Source organism: Anoplopoma fimbria, chromosome 2 (assembly GCF_027596085.1).
Source record: "Anoplopoma fimbria isolate UVic2021 breed Golden Eagle Sablefish chromosome 2, Afim_UVic_2022, whole genome shotgun sequence".
NCBI lineage: Eukaryota > Metazoa > Chordata > Actinopteri > Perciformes > Anoplopomatidae > Anoplopoma > Anoplopoma fimbria.
In genome coordinates this window covers 28,147,800-28,174,518 of record NC_072450.1, presented here as the reverse complement: position 1 = coordinate 28,174,518, position 26,719 = coordinate 28,147,800, and the positions used below count along the sequence as shown (strand labels likewise).

The following is a 26,719-nucleotide window of genomic DNA, read 5'->3' as shown; positions in this document are numbered from 1 at the left end:
TTTCGGGAGAGCCTTCAGATGTTGCGTTTACCGCAACACTGAGCAGCGGAGAGCATCCGATCAGAAGACGCGCACAGCCTGAGGGGGTTTTTGGTGCACTTACACTTGACAACTCAACAGGACACTTAGTTAAGCTGGAAATGGGGAATTTGTGACGCCGGGAAAAAGGAAGGTTGATATCTTGTCATTATCTTCTCCCTCATGGCTTTGTTAGTATTTACAGCTAAAATGTTACAGAGGGTGTATCGAATTGGAAGAAAGACTCTTTTTTTTTTTTTTTTTCCTTCCTCCTGTGGTACTGTGCTGTCGGCTCCCTGATTGTTGGAGTATAAAAATAATCGTCATGGAAATAGATCTCATTGACAACGTGCCATGTTCACACTGTGAGCAGCTTGTGCCTCGTGAACATAATCCAGAAACGTCCTCCAAAAACTTTCCTCCACAAACTTTCAATCCCTCATCCTCTTTTTTGCCCTTCTCTCCAACAGATGAAAAGAGGGGGATGCCAGGGAAGACAAAAATCCCGTCTTGTCAAGTACCAGAAAAACAGGTAGAAATGTTAAGTGTGTGTGTGTGGGGGGGGGGCTCAAGGATCAAGAGGCAAGGGAGGGTGGACAAAAGAGGCATGAGCTAAAGGACCGAGATATTGAGCGGGAGGGGGATTGACCGAAACAGCTTTCCCATCCTCCTCCTCTTCTTCCCCACATCCTCATCTCTGTGTCTAATAGGAAATACCTGATTCTGGTCCTGAGAGCACTGCGCCGGCATGATTACACCTTACCTGCGAGCCCTGCCAGGAGAGGTGGCATTTGGCTGATCCCCCCCCACCCCCATGAGGGGCTTGTGGCTTAGCCTCAACTTAGCTCCGTGTCTTGGGACGGAGGATGGGAGAGAATGAGGGAGGACCGCTGGGGGGGTGGGGAGCGGTGCGAGTCTCCCACTCCGCGAAAGCCCCGGGATAAACTCTGTGTCCTCCGGAGGGAAGACGCTAACTTCTCTCAGCTGGATGGCGGCCCGGGGGTTAAAAGATGATACCTCCAAAATGTGGCTTCGTCTTAAAGTCTTAAACCGGGGGAACCTTTGTGTCCTTGGTAAGAACATTTGGTGAGGAACGACACTGTGAATTTGCTGATCCAGCTCTGAAAGGCTGAAAGTTTTTCGAGACATCACTTGGAACGTTCTCAACACATGTAAGGTCCTTGTGAACGTCCTTGAACAAAGTGTGTGCTCCAGTAAAAAAAACACATTCTCTAAGTGCTTTCTGATTTAGGGACAATCTAGAGTATCCAGGTGTATCATGTGCAGGAATCCGAGGCCCTTAATCGAGGTCTTCACATGGAGGTTTATGCTTCGCACGCCGACACGGAGAGGATAAGCGAGACACTCCACTTTTGCTATAACAACCTTATCATCAACATAAACATATGCTCGCTGTGTGGGCCGTCGGGCGATGCTAACTGGAAGGCAGATAAAGAAATATAAGGGGACTTGGGAGACATGATGAGACTGAGGTTCATTAGGAGAGCTGCAAACGAAAGCGGGGAAGGCATCTCATCAAGCACATGTTCAACACTCGGTCCATAAGGGAGCTCTACCTGGGGCTGTCGCATTCGGGAAGGTGTTACTCTAATAAGACAAACAGTCGCTTTTATTTACAGCGAGCACGAGATGACATGAAACATGCATTAACACGTCTTCTGTTGTGCCTTTGGTGAAACGAACACCTTTGTTATTTTGTAAACAAAGCATCCAACTAACAGCCCCTTTTGCGAGTCAAGATACATTCAAACAACATATGCTCTTGAAAAAAAAAAAAAAAAAGAAGAAGAAGAAAAAAAAAAAAAAAGAGCACAATAGTTGTAAACCGTCTAAATTGCAATTGTGGCGCATCTTGGAAAAACAAACACTTTGCTTTGTTACCAAGACAACTAAGATAATGTGATTCCTGCGGCATTGTCGGGACTGCCACTTGCTACATTATGTGTGACAAGCTTAAGAGTAGATCTAGGAGCGTGAATGCACAGGATCGGGCTCCAGCCTATTGCGGATCGGAGATAGTCCGGCGAACCGCATTTGCATGCATGCCCTTGCCAAAGAGTTAAGCTCGGCGGGCTAACGTTGTCTCAGTGCTTGCAAAACACCCTGGTTTGAAGTCAGCACTGATGTATAAGACCCCGTAATGCTTGCTGTGTTTTGATAGTTTGTGTTACTGTTACTTCCTGTGCTAATGCTAAGCCCGGTGAAGAGATGCAGTTCCATTCTGTCGAAGGAAATGCGATCAGCCCCAAGATTTGTTTGTGTGTGTGTGTGTATGTGTGTGTGTGTATATATATATATATATCTAGGCAAAAAGCAAATTTATAATAGAGCCTGAAGCCTATATCCTCCTCTTTCCTCTTCCTCTCTTTGCCTTCCATGGCGACAAAACGAATTCAGCTCTGAACCTAATTAATCCACAAAGGTTTCATGTCTTAATCCCCAAAGTCAAGGGGGTTATTGTCCTCACAAATGAGGTCAGTGTTCCTCCCAGTGGAAATAAGGGGAAGAAGGAGCAAAACACATGGAGTAAAAGGGAGGGATGCTTGCAGAGTGGCTTTTTTTTCTTTCTCTGCAGCTCTCCCGGTGAATGGAGGTGTGATACGGTGGCAAGAGGCCCCGCAAACAGGGACCGGAGTCGCCTGCTATCTGCGCGGGGGCGGCTACGCACGCAGAGGCATCGCAGTGTGAAAAGGGGGACTAAATGGCTCACCAGTACCACAACGGAAAGAAGAAGAGCCGATAGAAGCATAAAGCGGAGAGACGTGAAAGAAAATGGCACAGCGTGACAGCAGTGGGGCGATGGGAAAATTGAAACGCCTGCCAATCTCCAGCAACACGGACCTTTTGAACCAGGTGGATAAGAAAGCTGGTTCTGATGCTAATTGTCACTAAGGCAAGTCACTGTCAAACTCAGAGGCGAGGAAGCGTCATCCAAGTGTGACAGGACGATAGCCATGATACAGCCCTCCGTCTGGTGGGATGACAAGGGGGGATGTGACACACATGGCCACGCCATGCTGCCTGAAGCACAGTCACCACCAGCGGCCCACACAGGGTCTCTGTGGGGGGAAAAAACAAAAACCCTGGGAATATAGCAAGCGAGCGGGCCAAATGCTCGCCCGGCAACGACGCACCCCGGGTGTATCGCGTGCCCCGTCTTCCGTGGACCAAATGGCGGCCAGGGGGAGAGAGCGCGGTGCATCCACGAAGGCGGTCCACGTCTCTACTCATTTTGACCATCCTGACGAGAGCTTTCCAGAGATCTTTCGTGTCATCCAATCAAGGCCTTGGCTCGAGGCAGGGGGTTCCGAGTCGCTGGCCAATGAGAACTCGGTTGGGCGGAGGGTCAGCCAATAGCAGGCGTGTTGGGAGGGGGTCAGCCATGATAGAGGCCCGACGGAGGGAACGGAGTCCAAGATGACGCAATCAACAGCTTGCCGAAATCTGTCGCAGTCAAAAGTCCGGCCACTGCATGCAGCAAGCATGGCGGACGAGAGAGCTGAGCGTAAAACCTTTTCGGTAGGCTGCGCGATCGTACATGAATAAAGCACGGCCGACACAGCATGTCATCGTCTGCAGCCGGCGTTGGAGATGATCATTACTTTTGTCACAATCTGGGGGAGCGTACCGCACTCCGTCTTAGAAAGGATCTACTAAAGCGTGCTCGGCAAAAGGCTGACTTCCCCCACAAATTGCTAGCATTCCCGTGTGACAGGTGATGTGGCGACATACAATGTCATGCATACATCAAACACATCAGCAGAAAAAAACCTGCGCTGGTTTTTTGATCACTGATAATTACTGTATCTGCACTCCAAGAAGACTCGAGGAGTAAACAAAGTGAGAAGTTGGAAAACCGGGGAGCAAAAAAAAAACAAGGGAGGGAGGGAGGGAGGGAGGGGGTGCACACACAGCTTTGTAGCAGACATTCTAATTTCCAACTTCTCTGTGACTGCCGGAATAAAGAGAAGTTTATATTGTCATCTCCCTACTGCTGGGTTTTGAAATATGAGTTTAAACTGACAGAGGGAATTAAAATCTGTAAATGCCACATTTTTTTGATGTCTAATTTGAAAAATCAGCTGTCAGGAGTTGGTGTTTGTTGATTTTTATCAACTCAAGGGTTATTACATTTCCAGAATGTGACAATTAAAAATCCCTCAATCATTCCTGTGAGCTTTCTGTAATCGCGCCAACTTGAAAAGTGATATAAAGTGATGGGGCGGAAGTGAATGAAAAAAAACAAAAAAAACCCAGTTGGACATTTTGAACCTCATCTGGCAGCATGGGGTCAAAATACGAACGGGAAAATGTTGGTACAAAGTAGCGTATGCAGTTCACAGCACAAATGTCTGTTATATATCATTTCCCTGCCTGTGCTCCTTTGAGTTAAACCAAAGTGTGCACTCTCATGTGTGCATCGGAGGTGCCCTTTCCTATGGCTGTGTTTTACTGCAAATGATAGATCTGAGGGTCAGAACCAGGTCTAGAATGGACACAATTGGATAACAACTGACATGAAGACTAAAAACTCACTTGACTTCAAGATTGCCAAAGCAAGGGGTTACTGAGCTGTGTTTCACCCTGCGCTCTCCGCCTGCATGCCTCCCCTTCATCTCAGAGGATATATAGAGGAGAAAAAAGATTTAAAAGGACTGGGGGAGAAAAAAAAAAAGAAAGCTCAATTGTTTATTGATTTTATAATAGGCTTAGTGCAAGAGAAATAAAGTGAGGGGGCCGGTGGGGCGGCGTGGTCAACCAGAGGCGATGGCGTGACAAACACGCGGCTTACGAGCAGGTAACAGCGGCTTGAGTCCAAATGCCGGGATATTGGCTTGAGCCCTTTTTTTTTTTTTTTTTTCTCTTTTTTTTTTTTTTTTTTTCAAATGGCTGTTTGTGGCATTGTTATCCTTGCTTTTAAACCAGTGTAGACATAATCGCTCCTCTCGTAAACAGGGCACGGCCTTGTGGGTTTCAAAGTGCGTGCAGGAGGAAGGGGAGGGGAGGGGAGATGGGGGGGGGCTCACTTTGGGATGAAATGGCTCTGTAAGAGAGTGCGGACGCATAGGTTGAGACAATCGAAATCCCAAAGGAATGAACCTGCCATGGTGAAATTCCGTCTGTTGACAAAAAGGGAAAACTCTATTTTATAAAGATTTATAAAGATTGTGTACAGAAAAGTAAAGGAAATAGACGGAGTAAAAAAATAAATTAAAAAAAAGGCAGGCTTTTTTTTTTTTTTTGTATGTGTGTGTGCTTACAGCGGAGTGTGGATGTGTCTGCCGGAGAATGCATGGGTGTGTGTAGGGTCTGATATATGGATGATAACACTAATTAGCTCGTTTTGTTTGGGGCACAACACTCATTAAAAACCCAGTGGGGCCATTAAAGTTACCGTCCCTCCAAACCATCTCCGCCGCCGTATCCATCTCGGCTGCTATCTCGCCCCGGCTCTCCCTGCTTTTTAATGGCCTCTGCTTCAGGTTGTTGGGTTGAGCAAAGATTTGTGGGACTTGGATCACTCCTCTTCCTCCCCTGTCACCCCAGCTGCAGCTCTCTCTCTCTCTCTCTCTCTCTCTCTCCTCCCTCTCACGCTGTCTCTCTTCCTCCACGTCACTCTACTTTCTCCGTCTTTGTCTCTATCTGTCTCGCTCTCCCACACATACCAATTACTACATCCACTACCTTCACTGCAGTCTACACGCTCCATCCGTGTACACTAATAGCTGTTTGCCTAAAAGAAGAAGAAAAAAAAAACGAAGAGGGGGGTACGGGCTCTTCAGTCCCGCCGAGGAGAATGGGGGGGGGGGGGGCTGGGGACGGGGACGGTTGTTTCCAAGCTTTACACAGCTATGTCGCTGTAATGCCGACAAAACCTCCGTGCGATTCGGCGCGGCTTGCCTTGCCATAAGGCGCCGGTTACTCCGCAGCCGGAGAGACTGGAGGCGGAGGCCTGCCAGGATTAGATGAGCAGGTGTAGCATCCCGCTAACAGATACTGCACAAAGCCGCATTCAAGCTCCGCGCTCTCTGGGGCTAGCTGTGCTAAAGCTAACGGCTTCTGCTCAACTAAAAGAAAGGGTTCAAGTCAATCCGCTGCACATATTACTGTCGCCATAATGTTTCAGACGGAAGACGACCAGAAGGGCGCCGAGAGAGTTTGCTTCATTTGGAAAGTCCGCGTGCTATAATGTCAGCTTAGCATCCATTGCTAAAACTGTTGGAAATTGGAAGAATGATTCAGCATTTTTACTTATTGTCGATAAAATAAAGCCATGAACAAAAACTGCAACAACAATGAATTTATCCTTCTTACGTGTATTGACTGTGTATCGAAAGCCAGATATATCATCTACCCCAAAGCCAAAGAGCTCCATTGTTGTCCTAAATCTATTAAGAACACACCAGTGAGCCCCAGTATTACAATGGGGGACAGGTCACTTAACTACCAAAAACATGTGCATCGTAATCACTCATGTACACCAGTTTCTGGAACCCAATTTGGGCAGTGCTAAATGGACACATCAAAGGTTAATAGCATCTATACTGTACAGGACAAACGCTACCTGAAATACTTTAAAGGATGCTAGTTGGACATACAAGGATGCACAGGCACATTTATGTTTTTGGATAGAGAAGGCAGCTCATTGAGAGCTGAAGTCAGTGTTTAGAAACAAAAAAATTGAAGGCCAGGATGTTGGTTTTTTTTGTTATAAGGGCAAAAATGTGGAACTAATTAAAGCCAAACGATACAGGAAAACAATAGATTAATATAAGATGAAACAAGATTATAGAAAAATAAGGATTATGTGGAAGATCGCAATGGAAGAAGCCAGAAAACTGAGAAGTGTTTCGATGCTGTTCCTCTCCACCTGCTGCCATTAATACATTAACCAAATGTGTATCAATCCGCGGCTGAAAATAGTCCCGCTATTCAAACGCACTATTCAATCCCGTTTGAGTAATAGCTGCTAAAAACTTCACTGCCCAGCTTTTTTAGGAAATGATCTTGCTTCTTTTTTTTTAATGTACAACGTACAATTAGATTTACCTCTTTAGTAAAAGCTAAGGTGCTTGGGGGATGAGAGGCTGAGTAGGGAAGTTTAACGGGAATGTTGATCTAGGTCTTTACATACTAGTTGTTGAGAATAAGAAACGGCACGGTGTATGTAAATGTCAGATTAACATTTACATACACAGAACACATCACTACCCTGTAACCTGTGTGCTAACACACTCTAAGTGCCCGGTCATGTCCCCTATACTGCCTTTTGCCATGTTGTTGAAAAGCAAGGCTCTGTATCTATCCTTGGTCTCAGGTCTGGATATTAAGAGTGTTGATTAGATATATGAGTTTGCCATTTGCCCACGGAGCGTAGAGTGTCTCCGACAGAACTGGGGACCATATGGCTGGTGAGAGATTTCCCCCCTCTCTTCCTCTTCGCGCAGCCTGACAGCTGGATGGCTGCTAACTGGGGACGAGGAAGCTTGGCAGCTGCAGCTGAGAGCAACGCTTTGATGCCGCTCACCCTTTTTCACTTGTCTCTCTCTCTCTCTGTCTCTCTCTCACACACACACACACACACACACGCACACACTCACAGAACCCCGACACCCACATCCAACCAGTGTTAACTAACGTAGAACTTTCTACAGGTTGGACAAAAGGGGCAAGAGAAATGGGAGGGTGTGTAGTAAAAAGTCAGGAATCCTAGTGGTCTCTTCATAGATATCTGGTGTGTTCTCCTTTTTTTAACTGCTTACCACTAGTTTTACTCTTTTTTTTACTCGATTTAACAAAGCAACAACTTTTAATTTGGCGGGAACAGGATTTTAAACGATTTTTAAACTTCTTCACGCTAGCAAACGGCCACAGAGGTTGAAAACATACGTTTTCTGCTTTACAAGACGTTTAAATCTGTTATTAAAAAAAAAGATGGCAGCGCGAGGGATGGGAGGAGGGCACCCATGGGTGGGATGTGGCGTTGGTGGTGTGTTGGGGTCGGAGTAAGGTGGAGGAAGAGGAAGAGGAGGGTGAAAAGGCATATATGTAGATGTAGAAGTACAACTGGCACGCACAAAAAAGAAAGTCGAAGATTTTCGATTTACTCCATCTATGTTTTGTTTTTTTCTCTTTTTTGTTTTTGAGTAAAAGGGATCTTTCATCATTTCTTCAACAACAACAACAACAACGACGACGAAAAACTGAAAGATGCAGATACCTGGATGCTTTGTGCTTTGTGAGAGAAACTCTTTGAAATTCTTTTGAATAAAAGTGTAACAGAAGGAATGTGTTTTTCTGTGTGTGTTTGTAATCGGAAATCTCATCTGCAGCATGTTCACTGCACTGTGAGGCACGGCAATATGTTTTAGCGCACCGTATCTATTAAATGAAAATAGCTAAAAGTAGGGAGTTTATGATGTTTTCTAATTGAGGTCACTCTCGACAATTATGAGAGGATGCTTTTCTTCTGCACTCCTGCCAACGTGTTTTAAAACCCCTTGATTACTAAACCATCAGCTTAGCACTACACAACAAGCTAAACGCAATATAACTTGTTACTTTAAACCTCAAACAGGTTTGAGGAATGTAACGCTAAATGTAAGTGGAATGCTTGACCCTCTCTTTCCTCCGTCTGTGATGCTCACCGTGTTCTCCACTTCCAAAGGCTCTCTAACGCACGTCTAAACGACAACATCAGATCTTCCTCTTTTACTCTTCCCATGCTCCCCCTTGTGTTCAGTCACCGCCTGATCCGAGCCTGCCCACTCCCTCGTACCGCTTGCACCCCGTGCCCCTCTTCTACTTTATTTTTTTCTCCAACCTCCTCCTCCTCCTCCTCCTACCCTCGCTCATTTTCCTTTACTGTATTCCCCCGCTCTCCAGCTATATCCATCTCACTCTCTCCTCCTTTCTTTACCGCCGAGCCAGCTCCTCCCATCCCTCCTCTTGTTGAAGGCCCCCTGTTGCTGCCTGCTATCAACCAGCTCCGAACTGGTGAACATGGAGGGGGGGAGAGGAGAGGAGGGGAGGGGAGGGGAGAAGAGAGGAGCAGTAGGAGAAGGGAGAGAGCAGAGTAGAGCACAGTTTGGCTGGAGCCAAGAGGAGAGCAGCTGGGCACGGCTAACAGGGAATGATAATGACCTCAGAAATCTGCTGTTCGCTCCACAACAATAGGGTGCTCAGTCGCCTGGAAAATTGTGTTCATCAGCTAGCTCTGCTCACTTACTAATTGACATTGCCAAATATTTTAAGAACAATTGGAATGTGGCAGGGGGAGAGAGTGGTGAAAAAAAAAAAAAAAGCGAAAGCGCAGAGATCTTAATCCCTGGACTTAATTCCTCCCTCACTTTTCCACCCTTCTCCCCTCCCCCCCCCTTCTCTTTTGTGACGGGGAGGTAGCTACAACCACGAGAAAACAGCGCATTTTTCATGTCGCTTTCTGCTCTCGTGTCAGCACCCTGATGTTGACACAAAAGGCTTTTTATGTGACCTGTCAATGGGGTTAAGAGGAGGAGATTGAGAGGGGAGCAGGAGAGGGGGTGAAATGAGAGAATGACAGAGTGAGGAGGGGGAGAGAGAGAGAGAAGAGGAGAAAGTGGGAAGATGGGGGGGGGGGGGGGGGGGGCAGAGATCCCTCGCTCATGGTATCACATGCCTGGCCCTCCATTTTTAATGAGGCAAAGGTCAATGTATTCTCTTGCTCTTTCATACACAGGAGGAGCCCCGATCACGCCCAAGTTAACTTGTTCAAACAACCCCCCCCCCCCCCACCACCTAAAGCCGCCCGATCCACCACCATCCCCCCCCTCCCCCCCCCCTCCCCATCCACGGCCGCCGACCGTCCACTGCCATCCATTTGCATTCCCTGACCGAGAGAGCCCTGCCTCATTTCACAGGAATTCCACATTGACGGAGTCAGGCAGCTGTCACCCGACGGAGAAAGGGAACTTGGCATTCGCCCTCATTCAGCTTCGCCCTCCCCTCCGTCCCTCCAACCCCCGCTGTTAAGCACACACATTAAAACAATCGAAAGAAGAGAAACTCCTCTTTTTATTCCCCAGCTTGGTACTTTTGACTGAAGGGGGAACAAACGGGACATTTAGTCCGTGCATTTACATGTGCATCCTGAGGTTGAGGCTGGGTAAACACACAGTTGTGACTCTGATGTTAATTCATGTCTTTTTAAGGCTCTCCCCGTTACTTTTTAAGTCTTTTCTCCCACACGTTCAATCAAGTTAAGTTTGTGCAGCACTTCAAAAAGTGGAGAGAAAAAGGAGCTGCGTTTGTGCGAGTCACCTTCTCTTCCTCCGTTTCTCGCTCCGTTTTAGCAATGACACCGGAGAAGATAGCTTGTTGATGTATTAAGAATATTAATATGCAAACAGTCTACCTGACGGAGTAAGGCAGCCTTCTGTTATGGAAAGATAAATATTATGTTTTAATTATAAAAACATAAAAAGGAATGGGGGAGACAGACGAAGAGGGAGGAGGGGAGTGTGTGTGTGTGTGTGTGTGTGTGTGTGTGTGTGTGTGTGTGTGTGTGTGTGTGTGTGTGTGTGTGTGTGTGTGTGTGTGTGTGTGTGTGTGTGTGTGTGTGAGTGAGAGCCAGCTTGTTCCAGGAGAAAGGTAAGCTATGTTTTGGCAAAGATTTGGAGTTGAAAAGAGTGGATGGCATAATGTGATGCTGTTTACTGAGGAATGTGATGGCCTTGTCATCTCTCTCTTTTTCTCACTCCGCTCAGTCTCTCCCTTCTGGATTGCCCGTGTCGTTTTTTTTTTTTTTTTTTTTTCATCTTCTCTCCTTCACTCTCTCAACAGTCCATTTTTCCTTTTTTTTCCCCCCCTGTCCCGGCTTCATAACCAAGCGGGGAATCCTAACGTGATCATTAAGACATAAAACGGGCTGATAAATGTTTCATAAGGACACGGCTAGCCACTGATAGCCACCCAGGAATACTGAGGAGCAAACCCAGGCTCGCAGTCCTTCCCCTCGATCAAACACACTCGTTGGAATACAATTGGAATTTTAAAATATCTAAAAAGCCTGGGCTAATTCCCACCATGGGTAATATTTACAAATTGAGTCTGAAAGACGGGGCAGGAGAGACAGAGAGAGAGAGAGAGCGCAAAAGGAAGAGAGAAATCAAATGAACTGTGCGAGGAATAAGAGAAAGAAGAACAGAGAAATAAATTGGCCTTTTATATTGTGCAAGCGTGTACAAAAATACTAAGTCTGCATTTATCCGAGACATGTCAATCAGCGCGGCACACTGACAATTAGTGCGTTTGAATAGAACTTTTATCATTTACCAGACACCAGAGTCCTGACCTACTGTACAAAAATACAGCTCGGGGAATGATTGTGCCTGTAACACAATGACTGTCTATTTAAGTTTGGTGACACATAAAAAATACAGATATGACAGGCCAGACTCCTACAAATGAGTGGGGGGTAGAAAGCTCAGGTTTTGTATCCACTGAGTTCTCTGATTATAGAGAAAAGAAGAATGGTGCGAGGGGTGGGGGAGCAGTAGAGGAACGGATGTCAATTACAAAGAAAAAAGTAATTTATGCAGAGGGGAGAAACGAGAAAAGAAAAAAAAAATGAGACAAAATTCATTATTTTTTTTAATGCACACAGTTTTACACTCTTATATTATGCCGCGCACGCTCGCAGAGGGCTGTCCTCATTTCAAAGTGTTGGCTGCGAATGAGGTGGTAGCGTACAGTTTAAAGGTATGTTAGGTATTCTGGCTTCTCATAGTAAAGAAGGAGCAAAGATATGCTAAATGTGGCTCCGTTTGACAATAGAAAAGCTTCACCCACTCTGTGTGATCTGTTTATTCAACACTTGTAACTAATCCCATGCGGATGCTTGGTCAGGAACCCTTGGCATCCCTCTGTAAACACACTGGGCTATCCCTTTAGTGTGGTTTCTCTGATAGTCTTCGACACGTAAGCAACTTGGTTAGGTTAAGAAAAGATCATGGTTCGGGTTTGAACAGCTATATTTGATATGGAATTGTAGTAACGTTCGTCAGTTACGTATGTTACGTATGAGACACAAATTAAGTATGTTATACATGTGAAGTTAGTTAAGTATGAAACTAAAGTTAAAACACGTCAACGTTGACTTTTGGTTTCAGTCAGGACATTAAGAGCGTCCTCCTGACTCCATATCCTGTGTTTGACACATGTGACATAAGTAAAGTGCGTCAAATAGGCTACGTTGGTGACATAAATTAAGCATGTTACATACATGACATAAGTAAAATACATTATGTAAGTTAACCCGGCGGCAACCTCCTGTTCTGCCGAGTGAAGCCGATGCGGAAGTGTCTTAAAACTTGCATTCTCTCTACTGACCAGCAGGGGGCGACTCCTCCAGTTGCAAAATAAGTCAGATTGTATAGAAGTCTATGAGAAAATGACTCTATTTCTCACTTGATTTATTCCCACAGTAAACGTTGTTTACACAAGTTTATTGTCTCAATCTCTAGTTTCAAGTCTTCTTCAATACAGCATGATGTTCATTTAGTCAATTATGGTCCATTTAGAGTCAAATAGACCATAAAGCAGGGTTTGCTTTAGGGCAAAATCGCCCAACTCGAGGCTTCAAAACGGCAGTCCACAAACCTATGAGGAACTTCACAATGACTACGTCCACTTCTTATATACAACATATGAAGTTAAATTACAAATATAGGTCAGGCGGTGGGGGACGTGCATCGTTCAACTAACAGCTTTGCTTGTATTTAGATACCTCACTAACAATGCTTTAAGTTAACAAACTAGAACTGTAAACAACAAATTTTACTATAGGTAAAAACTCTGTGAGCAAACACAAATCACAGTGGAGAAAGAGAGCAAGGAAGACAGACAGACAGCAGATGAGTGGCATATAGTATGATTTCCTTAGAAAGTAAAAGAATATCAATAAATATCCTTAAAAGGTAATCCTCTTTGATGTTGCTGGTTGACAACTCAAATTAACTCATATTAAGAGATAATAGCTAGCGAGATCGGGTTTGCCGTCATGCATATTCATAGCAGTCTGGATCTTGTTCAACTCTACTTTATTCCCCGTTAATGACACAGTAATTACACTGTAACAGTTTGTCCGCATGTGTAATTACGCCCCCATTGTACCGACGCAATTAGATGAATATCCATGCTTTATAACCTAAGGCGTCAAGTTGGCAAATCCAATTTCAATTTGTATGGAGCATTTTGCCTGCTTGTTTGAGCCGTGGTAAAGACCAGGGATATGCAGGCTAATCCTTGCCATGTTAAAACGCTGTTCCTCTTTAAAAAAAAAAAAAAAAAAAAAATTGTAGACACGGGGTATTCTCTGGAGAGAGAGAGAGAGAGAGAGAGAGAGGGAAGCAGAGGGTGTGTATAGAGTCTCTTACAGCCTGGAGCCAAGAGGTGGGAGTGGGGTTTAGTGGTAGAGTGGGAAGGTTGTGGAGGTGCATGTAAGGAGAACTGCTTTAGGCCTTACATGCGTGCAGCAAAGCCTATTTTTTTACACATTTAGCTACATTTTTCCTAAAGTGTGGCAGCAGAATGGGGAGACTAACCCACAAATCAAGCAAAATTAGGATTTTCAATGGTGGGTAATTTGCATGGAAGAGTTGGCCCAAAAAAAAGCACACGCGATAGGTTGTGTTCACATCAGGTCTACCTGTTGACGAACATTCCTAGCGTAACTGCTACGATGCACGGTGTGTTTTTATCTCCTATGAGGCCGGATCAGCAGGGAAACAAAGTAAGTCAGTCCAAGGATAACCCCCCCCCCCCAAAAAAAAAAAATGTAAAATGTAATTACGTTTTTGTTTTCTTTAAAGAAATAAAGAATTTTATTGAAGGAGAAACATGCTCGAGGTTAGCCGTGGAGCTATATTGTAATGTGGAAGGTCTTTAAAGGACATCTCTGACAGAAGCCTTTGTTTTTTTCTGCTCTTTTTTTCCTCCCTTCTCCCTTTTTTTTTTTACTCCTTGCTTTTAAACAAGCGCCGTCTCAAAAGACAAAAGCGGCGGAGTTGACCTTCTTTCACAGTTGAGATGTTATTTTTGATTACTATAATTCAAGTTTAAACTCAGAATCGCTGTGGGTAGGTGATGGGGCAGCGGTTCACACATATACAGGTATACACACACACACACACACACACACACACACACACAAACACTTTGAGAGTTATGACGAGCCCTTCTGTTTTAAACTTGAGATATTAAGATAAAGACAATGGTGCGGTAGCCACATCCTGTTCACTACAGAACAGTGTGATATGCACACATACTGTAAAGCACATACACATACATACACATACACACGCACACAACAAACATGCAGGGGAGAAGCATGACACCTTTCTTCACATGAGACACATTATTTTTTCTCACACATCAAAGCTTCTAATTTGAGAGTCCCTGAGCTCCAAATGTGAATCACTTGTGTAAGTTGCGAAGAAAGACAAGTTTCACTACTTCTAAAAAAAAAAAAAAAGAAAATGCAGGAAGTAGCAAAACCAGCACATTTTTTTTTTTAATGTTTTGATGTCAAAGGTGTTTACTTCTCACATTTTCTTACAGTAGAACTGCACCCCTGTCTGTTCAGATCAGGGCATGTCTAACCATTTTATTCTATTCCTCTTTACGGATCTATTTTCCACCTCTGCCAAGCTCCCTAGCAGTTAACTACAGCTTGACATCCTATTTTGGCACACACACTCACAAAGCTGCACGATAACAATGTGAGGACATGGCTTTCAGATATGACAGTGGCGTATTGACAAAGAGCCTGAATAGAGCCGCTGTATCAAGCAGTGTAGCCTCCGACTCAAGGTGAGACACACTACCAGTACACAAACAACACAAAGACGGCATGAAGGGCAACCATAAGGGCCTGTGGAAACCAGCAAGATTTTTTTGTGGAAAGTTGTCGATACACTATTTTCATTTTGTATTTATAGTTTTCTTTAATCCTGCGCCCCCTTCTCCAAAGATGGTGCCTAGGGGGCGAGATTTAACCACTCAGCTAAATCCAATGTATTTCTTTGTGCTTTGTTAGCATTTGATGGTAAATGCTATTGGTTTTTATTTCTCAATTATTATTTTACTGTAATTCGCTTGTTTTATTTTTGTATACCGCATGCTGGATGTTAATATAGTACTTCTGTAGTGGTTGAAACGCCACAAGCTGTACTCATCAGATTCAAAGTGCTTTAGTCAAAAGAGACAGAGAGAGAGAGAGAGAGAGAGAGAGAGAGAGAGAGAGAGAAACTTCCAGCATTAAAATTCAGAAGATAATTACATCCGCTACACCCCCACCCTGTTGAGAAAGTGTAATGTTTAATAGTCTCTATAAAGAAAATAGGTTTTTATCTCACTCTCATTTTCATTAATTCCTAATTGGGGTGGGGGGTTGTCTGTTATTATTTCTTAGATTAAAATAAACATAGCCTGTCCCATGTTCAAACCCATCACACTACACGGGCACGATAAGGACTTCATGCCTCTGTGAATAAATAAACAATTTCGTCTTCACTGGTGGAATTAAGTTGCTTACAGCCTTAAGCTAAGCCACTCTGATTTATGTTTATATTTATTTATATTTTTCTCCTTCTCAAAAGACTTAAAAGCACATCCTCGCTTTTGCAAATGAAGTTCACCGTTTTTTTGACCTGCTTTATATGTATATCTTTAATTAGTGTCTTGTTTAGCTTAAACCGACTGATTATCGCGTAGTCGTGACCTAATTACCGCGCTCGCTTCTTAACGCCAGCATAGTGCCCTGAGGAGCAAGCGAAAGTTACCTTTAAAAACTTGTGTAATCATTAGCAACGAGCCTCCCTTAATCCCACTAAACATACACTTATCTAGCCCCGGCCGGCCTGTGTTTGCTGGGTACGGAGCGGGGAGGGGTATGGTTCTCTCCAACATGTTTATTAGAGACATTTATTAATCGCTGTGGTTAAAATGAGTTTGTCCCTACGCTTCCCGTCTTTACTCTGCTTCCACAGGGATACAGACTGCTAACCTGCACATATCAATGCTATGGTGAGCAGGTCTATTCCTGGATTGTGACCTCTGGAGTCTTCTGTTTGGCTTAATGTAAATGGTAACAACAACAACACAGCAGTGTCAGGGCGCAATTGTTTCTATGTCAAGTGATACAGCATGTACCTGTACATACATGACTATATCTGATATGTGCAGTACAGGGTACACTTTAATAATATGTATGTATCTTTATGTACTCTTGCTTTATGTGTGGGGGTGTAAATGTGTGTGTTAAGTATCCTATCAAAGCAAACCACTCTTTGAGGGTGTGTGAGGGTGTGTGGTTGTTTTAACAAAGACAATAAGTATCCGAGTTATGTGAGGAATGTGTGGCTCTCATTCTTCGGTAGGTATTTGGGGTATTTTGCATTCCCTTTTAAAGAGATGGAATTGACAGAAAGATATATACACATATCTATACACTCTGAAAACACTCTGATTATTATTTGGAACTATGTAGGTAGAGTTGTAGAACAGTGACAGTAACATTGAATTAAAGAAGGAAACATAATTCCCAAGTGTATGTAAATGGGATGAAATTTGGATCCTTTTATCCACATACTGACCAAAGAATACAAGTGGTTGTCATTCATTCTCTGATTCTCTTTTTTTCATACCTGAAGACGGGGAGGAGGGATGTGGGCTGTCATCCTGGACGCTTCCTGTCTGGGAGTGTCCTCCTCCAGCTCCGCTTTCCTCTGTCACGTTGGATGAACCAGGGGTGGTGGAGCGGCTGATGGACTGGGACTCGGGGTCACTGGCTGATCCACGCCGTTCGTCCAGACTTTGTTGCTGGATGGCTTCTTCAATGCCTCTCCTGTCTTTGCCGTGAATGCGGGAGTGGACGACCATTTGGTGGTAGGTTCTGAAGACCCGGCCACAGTCGGGGCATTCTGAAGGCTTCTCCTTCAGGACAGAGAGGCTGTAGTCCATATTTGGGTTTCCCAAGCCAGCCAGGGCTCCAGGAGCCTCGGAACTACTGTGGACAGACATTAATTCACGGTGACTGTCAAAGCCTCTTCCATCCTCCTTCATGGACATCATGGCTCCGCCAGCGGCCTTGGATCCCTGCAAGGCCTCCGAGAGCTGCTTCTGCTTGGAGCTATCATTGGAAGCAATCAAGTAGTCTTGTTTGTCCTTTGAGAAGGAAGCCAAGGCTCCAGCACCGCCCATCTCATCTTCCTGCCCTTGGGGTAAATGGTGCTGGAGTTGCTCCTTAGGCATGAATGCCCTGTCCATAGCCATGCCACGAGCCATTATCTGCCAGGCTTGGTAGCTATTGAGGGAGTCCATCTCTGCCACTTTTGCAGCTGCTTGGAGGCGCTCCATGCAGCTCGACTTCAGTGGTGGCACAAGGTTGAGACAACCCAGAAGTGAGCGCTTCTCATTTTCTCCAAGCCCATGGCCCATACCTCCTGCCATCGGCCCCAGCAGCTTTCCTAGCATCTCCTTTTCCTTCATGGCTATTCCTGCTTTGGCCAACATTTGATGCTGCTCACTCAGGCCCTGTTTGTCTGGTGAGAGGAAGCCTCCCTGAAGACAGGAGATGTAGCGGGAGTAAAGGTTGGCGTGAGCTTCCTGAGCTAGATTGCTCATGCTATTGACGGCAGCCATGTCCTGCTCACTGGGCTGGTGGGGCTTGTTCTTGATGGCCAACTTGTTGAGATGCACCTTCATATGGTTCTTGAGGAACCAGGGTTCCTTGAAGCGACGGCCACAGATTTGGCAGCAGTGTTCAAAGGAGTCCTTGTGCTTGCGCATGTGGCCCTTAAGGAACCAAGCTTGGCTGAACACCTGGCCACAAACCTCACAGCGGAATTCAGTGGCCACCTGCGTGCCACCGGCACCACCAGCGCCCTGGCCCTGTGTATTCTCGGCTGTGATGTGGGCCTTCTCCACATGACTTATCAGATCCTCTTCATGGGAGGCAGCAAACTCACACAGGGTACATTTGTAGGGCTTGTGGAGTATGCGGATGTGGCGGTCCAGCTCTTCGCGCTTCTTGAACTTCCCTTTACAGAAGGTGCAGCGGAAGCCTGTAGTTGGGTTGAGGGCCTGATCATCCTGGGTGCCAGCCAGCTTGGGTGAAGAAGAGGGTTGTGGAATTGGGTCTGGAGTGGCAAGGCCAGATGGGGGAATCAGGAGGCCACAGGCTGAGCCTAGTTGCTGCTGATGGGTGTTGGAGCTGCTATTTAGGCCCAAATGGGGTGTTGGAGGTGTCTGGAGGAGACTGCCGCTCCCTCTCATCTGCTTGTCCCTAAGGATTGCCCTCTCCTCCAGCTCATGCAGCAGCCTATTCTCCTCTCTGACACGGCCGCGGCCTTTACCAAGGTTCCCAAGCTTGTGGGTGCGGAGGTGGATCTTCAAGTTGCCTTTTTGAGCTGCTCGGTGGTCACAGTAGGGGCACTTGAAGGGCTTCTCTCCTGTGTGCGTGCGCATATGCAGTGACAGGATGCTGTTAAAACGAAAGCGCTTGCCACACAGTGGACAGGGATACTTCCTATTCTTGCGGGCGTCATCTTCGATATCGTTCATCTGGGACATGATGCCCAAGTTCTGGCCGTTGAGAAACTGCTGCAGGTCAACACGCCCGTTCAACCCACTCAGTGCCCCTGCGTCAATGTCTCGGTTGAGCTGATTGGCGAGCAGGGCCATCTGACTGCTGATAGGTTGACTGGCCAGGGCCGCGTGGTGGGTCTTCTCGTCCAAAGGCGTGGCTGCTTTCTCTTCAGGGATCTGCTGCGGGCGGTGCAGGTCAGGAAAGGCGTGTCCTAGCTGGGCAGTAAGCTGGTGGAGCTTTTGACTGATGGGGTAGCGGCCATTTAACACTGCACTGGTCAGATGGGCATCGGCGTCAGGCACCGCTGACGACACACCAAGACACAAACTAGAGTCCTCCATCCTGTAAAACAAGAGAGAAAGATTGAAGAATTAATAGAAATGAAATATCTGAAAACAATGGAGGTTTCAAAAGAAGTACAAAAAAATAATATAAAAAGGCATGGTGCTCTTAGTATTTGCTTCCCACATTGCAAATAGAATATTTTCCATCCACATGTTCAGGCTTATGTGATTTTTCTCTTAGGCAAACAACACCTGTGCTGTGTCACCCAGTGAAGTGAAATAAAATGTATTGCCTTTGATGCACTGCAAGAAGTGTCAGCTCCAAGGGACTGGAGAAATGCTGTGACTCCATACAACTTTTTTCAAAATGTAACACCATTTTGGATGGAATAATTACTCTGTAAACACAGTGAGCAGTGTATAATTAAGCTACTTGTGCCCATCCTATCAGAATTCCTCCAATTACACGCCTTAATGAAACGGAGCAACGGCATTGTCGGGGAGCCACCGCAATACTACAATTATGATATTAACAATAGCACTTAAAGCCAAGGGGTTACTCCAGTAAACACAACAGTCTTATCTTGTTGCCACGACACTTGTCTTGGCGCAAAATTCCATTAAAGATGCGCACCACATTTGATGTGAATCACTTTGCTCTCCCTCTGCTTCTTTTCATTCCCCCAATTATCTCTCTACCTGCTTTCCCCTCTCTACCTAGATCTCTTTTTTTATAGTTCCTAGGACGGAGGAAACAACAGTTGGCTGTGTTGAACGGGTTCCCAAAGTTGCATTGCTTGACACACGGTTGAGAGGAATAGGCAGGTATCAGTTACTTTATTTGTTTTGCTTAATGTATGACACGGAGCAATGTTGCTGTGTTGCTGTAATGCAACCACAACCACAACATACCAATGTTTTCTGTTGTACTGTCAGTGAAAGTGTTTCCATTTCATATGGGTAACATCAGTGAACAAGTAACCCAAAAAATAATAATAATAACATTGGTGTTAATGCAGATCCATCTGCTCTCCAGATGGGGAGGTATAAACATCTATCCGCACACTTCCTCTGGCTGCTGGCAGGGGTCAAACCCTCGGAAACAATAACCACGGTTCTGCTTTGGTCAACAAAATATTGTATAATATCTCATTAAGCTGATTAGTATGCTGCCTGGTAACAGTGGCAGCCACTGTGCTATAACGCATGATTATAATCATCAAAAAGAAAAAAAATCCTTTCATGGAGAGCCAGTGTAAAGCACTGGCTTTAGGTGAGTTCACTTCAGAGAAAAGTGGGATCATTTTATTCAGCTTATGGACACAATCTGGCAGCACTGGGGTACACCCACATTCAAAATATGTGCACACATGTTCGGTATACACTTTACAGGCACGGAGTGCAGCTGAGGATCTGCAAGACTCTTTTTCTTTCTCTCTCTCCACCTACAGTATGTGTCTAAAGCAGGGAGGACTCCACATTGTGCTTGGCTCATTTGTTTTCTCGTTCATTTGAATTTTTCCTCTCTTCCGTCACTATGGCCCATCAGTGGGAGGTTAGTAGACATAAGGGGTGCCTGTTCTTTTAGCCACCGGCCCCTCCAACACACTGTCGATGGTGGATTCTTATCTTGCAGACATGAATTAAGACACTGTGAGCAGCTTCCACTTGTGTTTAAAGGAATGTGACACTTGTGGGCTGCCCTTTGAATTGTCCTTGTTTTTTACCCCACCCCCCCGCAAGTATCTTAAGCAATTTTACTGAATTCATTAAGAATATAATGGGCATGCTATGTTCTGCAGGCTTATGGGGTAACAGCAAGATATGCCTCTGTCAAAGCCCACTTAAATTTACGACAGATGTTATGGCCGTGTTCTCATGTGACTTGAATAATGCTGCCCTCATCTCAGAAATAAAGCATCGTAAAAGCCTAATAATAAAAAAGTTCATACTTGATTGAAGATGTACACATACATGCTGTATATGTTTACATTTATGGTGAGAATAATATTGGGAGAGAATTGCTAAGAAAGATAAAACTTTGTTAGACTGCTTTAAATGGCTTAGGTTTTAAATCGTATTTATGTGACACCCCCAGCTTCCATCACGGGGCGTGCTCATATCGGAGGAGACCTTATTTGAATGGGCCCTTTTTACGGAGGCGGCTGCCTTTTGGAATAGAAATCTGTGATTTAAACTAGGCTGATGAGCTGTTGCTCATTTGGGGAGATAGCAGCTTGCCCTTTTCTTCAATTTGATTTCTGCCTTTATCTTTAACATATAACAAAGGCAGATAGACAATGGAATAATGTGAAGCGAACTGACGAATCCAGTTTGTGTTTTTTTTATAAACGTATCCTGGCTGACGAGCGTATGCAAATGAGACACATTAATATGCTCGCCCCGCTCCCCAGTCATTTTATATTTTTCCCCCTGATTAAAAAGGACATTTCTTATGTGACATCCTCCCTCTGCTCATATCAACACACACACACACAACACACACACACACACACACACACACACACACACACACACACACACACACACATGCGAGGAATCTGAGGGTGATGTACAAGTGCAAACACACACACACACACACACACAGACAAAGACACGCACTCACACACAACCCTTTGACTACAGACAACAATTCAATATGCACATGCCCTCTAAAAGACACTAGTACAACTCACCCGCCGCTATCAAATGGCTGCCCACAGATATCACAACAACAGCTCACCCTGACTGTTGCGAGTCTAAAGCAGAAAGACACGTCAAATGCACTGAAGGGAAAAACTTTACGCAGTATTACTGTACTATGCTTTTAGAAGATCAAGGCTCCTGTTTGTCATTCTTACCGGTCGTATTAAGGAAAGACTTGGTGACACATGGCTGTGTTGACTCCGATGTGAACAACACATCCACCCTGTAGCTCTATGCGGGTACAGTATCTGTCGGCCGTTACTCTAACCTGTATAACCTTATCATTTCCTGGCATGTACAGCAATGCTGCCTCATTAAAAACTATTGGCTCCCTCTGATACCTTGTGAAACCACAAAGACTTCCTTTAGCATTTTTCTCACGACGGTTCAGTTGTTGTCTTTATAGTTTGCGGTTTAATATTCAGCAAAGCACCGCGTGCACCCGTAAACACACAAAATCCTCCGCGCAGTCGTGCACGCGCTCAGAAACTGATTTCACTCAGTTTCTCTAAATGCATTTTTCTTCTCTTCTTTTTTCTCTCTTTTTTTTTTTTCTCTTCGAGCCTCAGCTTAATTATAAGTGGTATCTGTAACACAATGGAAGTGTATTTCAGTCAGCATTTGAATGTGCTCGGTTCATTTCGGTCTTATCAATGGTACCATGCATCATAAATGCATAAGGGATTTGTATGTGTTTCTCCCCTAATTGTAACCACATAAAGTATATGAAAGACAGTGTCAATATTAGGAAAAGCTACCTATTATAAATTCATATTTAAATAAACAACTTCAAGCAAATACACTTCTTGAATTTACTTTGGGGCCTAAGTTTTGTCATAAAACTTTGCTGTGACATTTAAGACAAGATTGGGAGAAACTAAAGGATCGAAAAGCCATTAGTTGGACTTTACTTTGTTATTTTGACATGTATCGACACAAATCCCATCGACTAATCACAATGCAATACCTCATTAAGTCCTAATGAAGTAATTCATTGCATTAAACAAATCAATCATTATTCACAATGTGCTGAATTCCATCATATTTCCGCTAAATCGTTAATGTGACGTGGGGGTTGCAGCTGCACTGGTCTGTGGGTGTTAACCATGTGTTACATGTAGAGTTGAATGCTAAATATTAAGTATAAGCTGCAGAGACAATCATATGCATTTAAAAGCTGTGAGTATGTTTTCAAAGTACAACTTCCTCATCATTTCAGAGAATTATCTTAAAGTGGAATTGTTTGGAGTTGGAGGTAGAACAGACCAGATATGAGTTTCTACCTGGCTTGTGTTTTGTTTCTATTGCAGGTGGTCTTTGCAAAGGCGTCTAATTAATTCAATAAAAAAGCTGCCTTGTTTTCCTTCCTCTCTCTTGCTCTTTGACTTCACTGCTTTATTACTTTCTGTAATGAGGCGAAAACACTCTGAACTGCACATGGAAGACGGTCACACAACCCCTTGCCAGATTCAATCCTACCTCCATCCCTTTCCTGGAGGCCCTTGATCAAAATGCACAACTCCGCACCATCAAAAAAAGATGTGGGTAAAAGAAGGAGAGGTGCTGACATGGCCCAGATCAGATCTCAATTTGATCTCAAATATGGGGATGTTTTTCCTTACAAAGATGAGCAAACATGCATCAACTTTTATGTGATTTCTTTTTTAATACATATATTTGCAATCATTTGTAAACTAATACTACTACTTGGGGCCTGAAAGAGTCAGAGTTTGATAGTCTGGCCAAAAAACACCAACTGCATTCTAACGGAACAATTTGTAGCAGACACCTTCTAAAGCAAATCACTAGAAGACCATGAACACAACATCCAACATTTTCAAATGTATAAAGAAACAAGGGATAAACACAACCCTCTGACAATATGAGCAAGGATTTCATGAGAGCACGGGCCTCGATATAGCAGTGACAAATATGAATGAACAGGAGCCCCTGCCCCCTCCCTCCCCCCCCGCTTTCTCTCACACAATATGTCATTGAGGGCTGTTTAAGAGCTCCTGTCAACAGGTAGTTCAACTTTCAGCTCATCCCCGCTGATCAGTGGGAGCCCTCCCGACAGAAAGAAAAGAAAGACACCGGGAGGGAGCGAGAGCGGGAGAAAGAAAGAAAAATGTTGTGGGCCTTTTTATCCGCCCATCGCTCTGACAGCCTTGCAGGGGATGCCATGGGAGGAAGATCAATGCAGGACAAGCGGATTCCCACAGTTCATTGTTCCGGGCCAGCCAAATCATCTTCCCAAGACGGCCGGGAGCTCAAAGCTTCCCTTTATGATAACCATCCCTGGTATTATTCCCACTATGATGATGGTGACCTGCAGATGTCTCTGTGTGTGTGTGTGTGTGTGTGTGTGTGTGTGTGTGTGTGTGTGTGTGTGTGTGTGTGTGTGTGTGTGTGTGTGTGTGTGTGTGTGTGTGTGTGTGTGTGTGTGTGTGCATGTACATCTGTGAACACCTCTCCCCTCCCGAGTGCTCTACAATAGCGGTCACAGCAGCGTGGACGGACCCCTGCTGCAGCGAATAAAGCAGCGAGCGAAGGATTAATAGAGGCAAATATTTGTTAAGTAGTCACTGTTTTAGTGAAGTTCTGTGACCAAAAAAAGAAATACATTTCATAGTAATTGGCATGATAATGATAGTGAACATGCTTCTTCTTACACTTAGTCAGTAACTTCTGCTTTAATACTGCAACTAATGCAGCTGATTCATTTCTTACTGCTGTTGTGAATCACTAAACTGGTATTGACTAAAGGTATTTAACACATATTTATCAGTTGGCTTTGTGTAGCACTGAATAGCAACCTTATGAAGGAAGTGGTTCTTTATCAGATCAAAGTGTGAAACCTGCAATAAAATCAGTTTGAACTTTAGCTGATGATGGTCTACATGCTGTTTAAGAGGCTTTAATAAATAATAAAGTTCTTGGGAAAACATTGAATTATATTTCTTAGCATTTCTATTGAAATGATTAGATAACAAAAAATATTGGTGCAAAACACCAGAGAATCACATTTAAGAAGCATAAAACATTTACAAAAAAAATCCCATTTACTGCAACTAACATCTCCGGTTAACAAGAGGACCCTGAGATGCCATTGAAATCTGGAAAAAGTTAACCTTAAGTCAAAAACATTTTCTATCTTTTTTTGTAGTTCAGATTTTGAATGTATTCATGCGACTATACGTTCCAGGCAGCCATTGTTGGATTAATTTCCCCGCAAACTGTAATGCAAATCCACACTAACAATGCCACATTGTTGACAAAAGAGCACAGGCATGACATAGTTTTTCAAGAATCTGCATATTGATTTCCGTCATGTAGTAAAATGGATAGAAACAACTCCTGCCTAAAAAAAAGTGATACCTCGCCCAAAAATTGGAATCACTCATCAGCCTGTTAAATGTAAATCATGCAAAAACCCCAGCAACAGTGGTGGACGACTGTCCCCCTCGGTGCGCCTATGTTGGAACAAACCACGGCAAGTGTTAAGAAAATGTGATGAAGTGCCTTTTCAGGGTTCCCTTCCAGTAGAGAAAACATGATTTAAGGCCCTTTATGGTGCTTGTCCAGTGGAGAAAACATGAGTAAGTGCCCTTTTGACAAAACTTTATGCCATATAGCTGCCCTACATGATAGAAAAAAATCTGTGCTAGTGCCCCAGCAACTTGTTAAATATAAAAAAACAGAACAATCATTTAAAGCCATTGTTTTCAACTTAAATGTGACTATTACAGGCCCAGATTTCAACTTTAAGTGCTTCTCTCTAGAAAGTGTTTTTATTGTATGTATAAATGCCGGTTCCACTTGTGGTTTTATGACTCAACGTTCGACTTCCCCCTCAACTCGTGTTGAAAAAATGTGCCTCCGATGTTTAGTAATGTACCTGTGTGCTCCGGTCTTGCTCTGTGACTGGTGACTAAACTCTTCTCCCTGTCAAATCAGTCAGAAAAACCAGGACACACAACACTGCATGCACGGGTGCATGTGTATGTGTGCGAGACAACAAACATGGCGCTGCAGAGCTCTCACGCATGGATGGACTGCAGGAAGAAAGAGGTCAGAGAGACAATGACCACAGTGTATCTGTCACAGCTTACATCACTGGTCACCCTCTGCGCTGCGAACAGACACTTACACACACATAAATCTGTAGGTCACATTATGGGGCCAGCGCTGCCTTTGTCTCTTGCAGAGTGACTGCAGTGATGACATACACGACTCAAGACTGAGACTAAAAACCTGAGTGGAGTCTCACTCTGTTTCTCAGGTGGCGGCAGCGAGACGGAGACAAACAGAGAGGAAGAGAAAGTAGTTGAATGTCAATACGGCCTAAATAACAGAATATCAGAAATAATTGCTGTTTTCTTCCGCTCATGCTGGGCGCATTCTGGTAGAGTTTTGCATAATGACTACAGTCAAGGGAGGGATGGGGGGGGGCTGGAGGTAATAGTGGTGGGTGTGTGGCGGCTGTGGAGGTGGTGGTAAAGGGAGGGGTTGTTGTGACAGGTGCTGAAATCAAACTAGGGAGGCAAAGGGAGACAAAGGTTCAATTTACTAAGAGGAGACTTTAATTGTTACACAGCTAATTAAGAGAAGAAGGATTCTTTTTTTTTTTGCACTCTCGACTATTTACCGAGAGCTGTGTGTGCATACATTGGGAGGTAAATTGTGCCTTCAAGCCAAGTGAGCCTATAGTGAATCTGAATCTGTGTGTGTGTGTGTGTGTGTGTGTGTGTGTGTGTGTGTGTGTGTGTGTGTGTGTGTGTGTGTGTGTGTGTGTGTGTGTGTGTGTGTGTGTGTGTGTGTGTGTGTGTGCGTGAGAACGGACGGGGTGCTACCTCAACATACAACATTTCTTTTCACAGCTTCTCTGCAGTTGGGAGTTTGGGACTTTCTTTCTAAAACAAAAGTCTATGGCTAATTAGCAGCACTCATTACAGGAAGCGAGTCAGGTAATTATTTTACATCATGCTGCCGATAATTGAATGATTCTTCAATGTCTGAATGTCTGTTTGAAAGTATCTCTTTTTTTTGCTCAGCCCCCTCC

At 44.4% G+C, this 26,719-nt stretch overlaps 1 protein-coding gene across 2 annotated transcripts in view; it reads right to left on the bottom strand.

The window, feature by feature from the left end:
• Positions 1 to 21,935, bottom strand: part of znf536 (zinc finger protein 536) — a 118,949-nt gene extending 97,014 nt beyond the window's left edge. For both annotated transcript variants that reach the window (XM_054614921.1, XM_054614929.1), the window contains exons 1-2: positions 21,813 to 21,935; positions 16,725 to 19,009 (exon numbers count right to left, since the gene is read on the bottom strand). In XM_054614921.1, the coding sequence (XP_054470896.1) occupies positions 16,725 to 19,008 (2,284 nt within the window). In that variant the 5' untranslated portion in view covers position 19,009; positions 21,813 to 21,935. The remainder of the gene's footprint in view (positions 1 to 16,724; positions 19,010 to 21,812) is intronic.
• Positions 21,936 to 26,719: the final 4,784 nt, after the last annotated feature.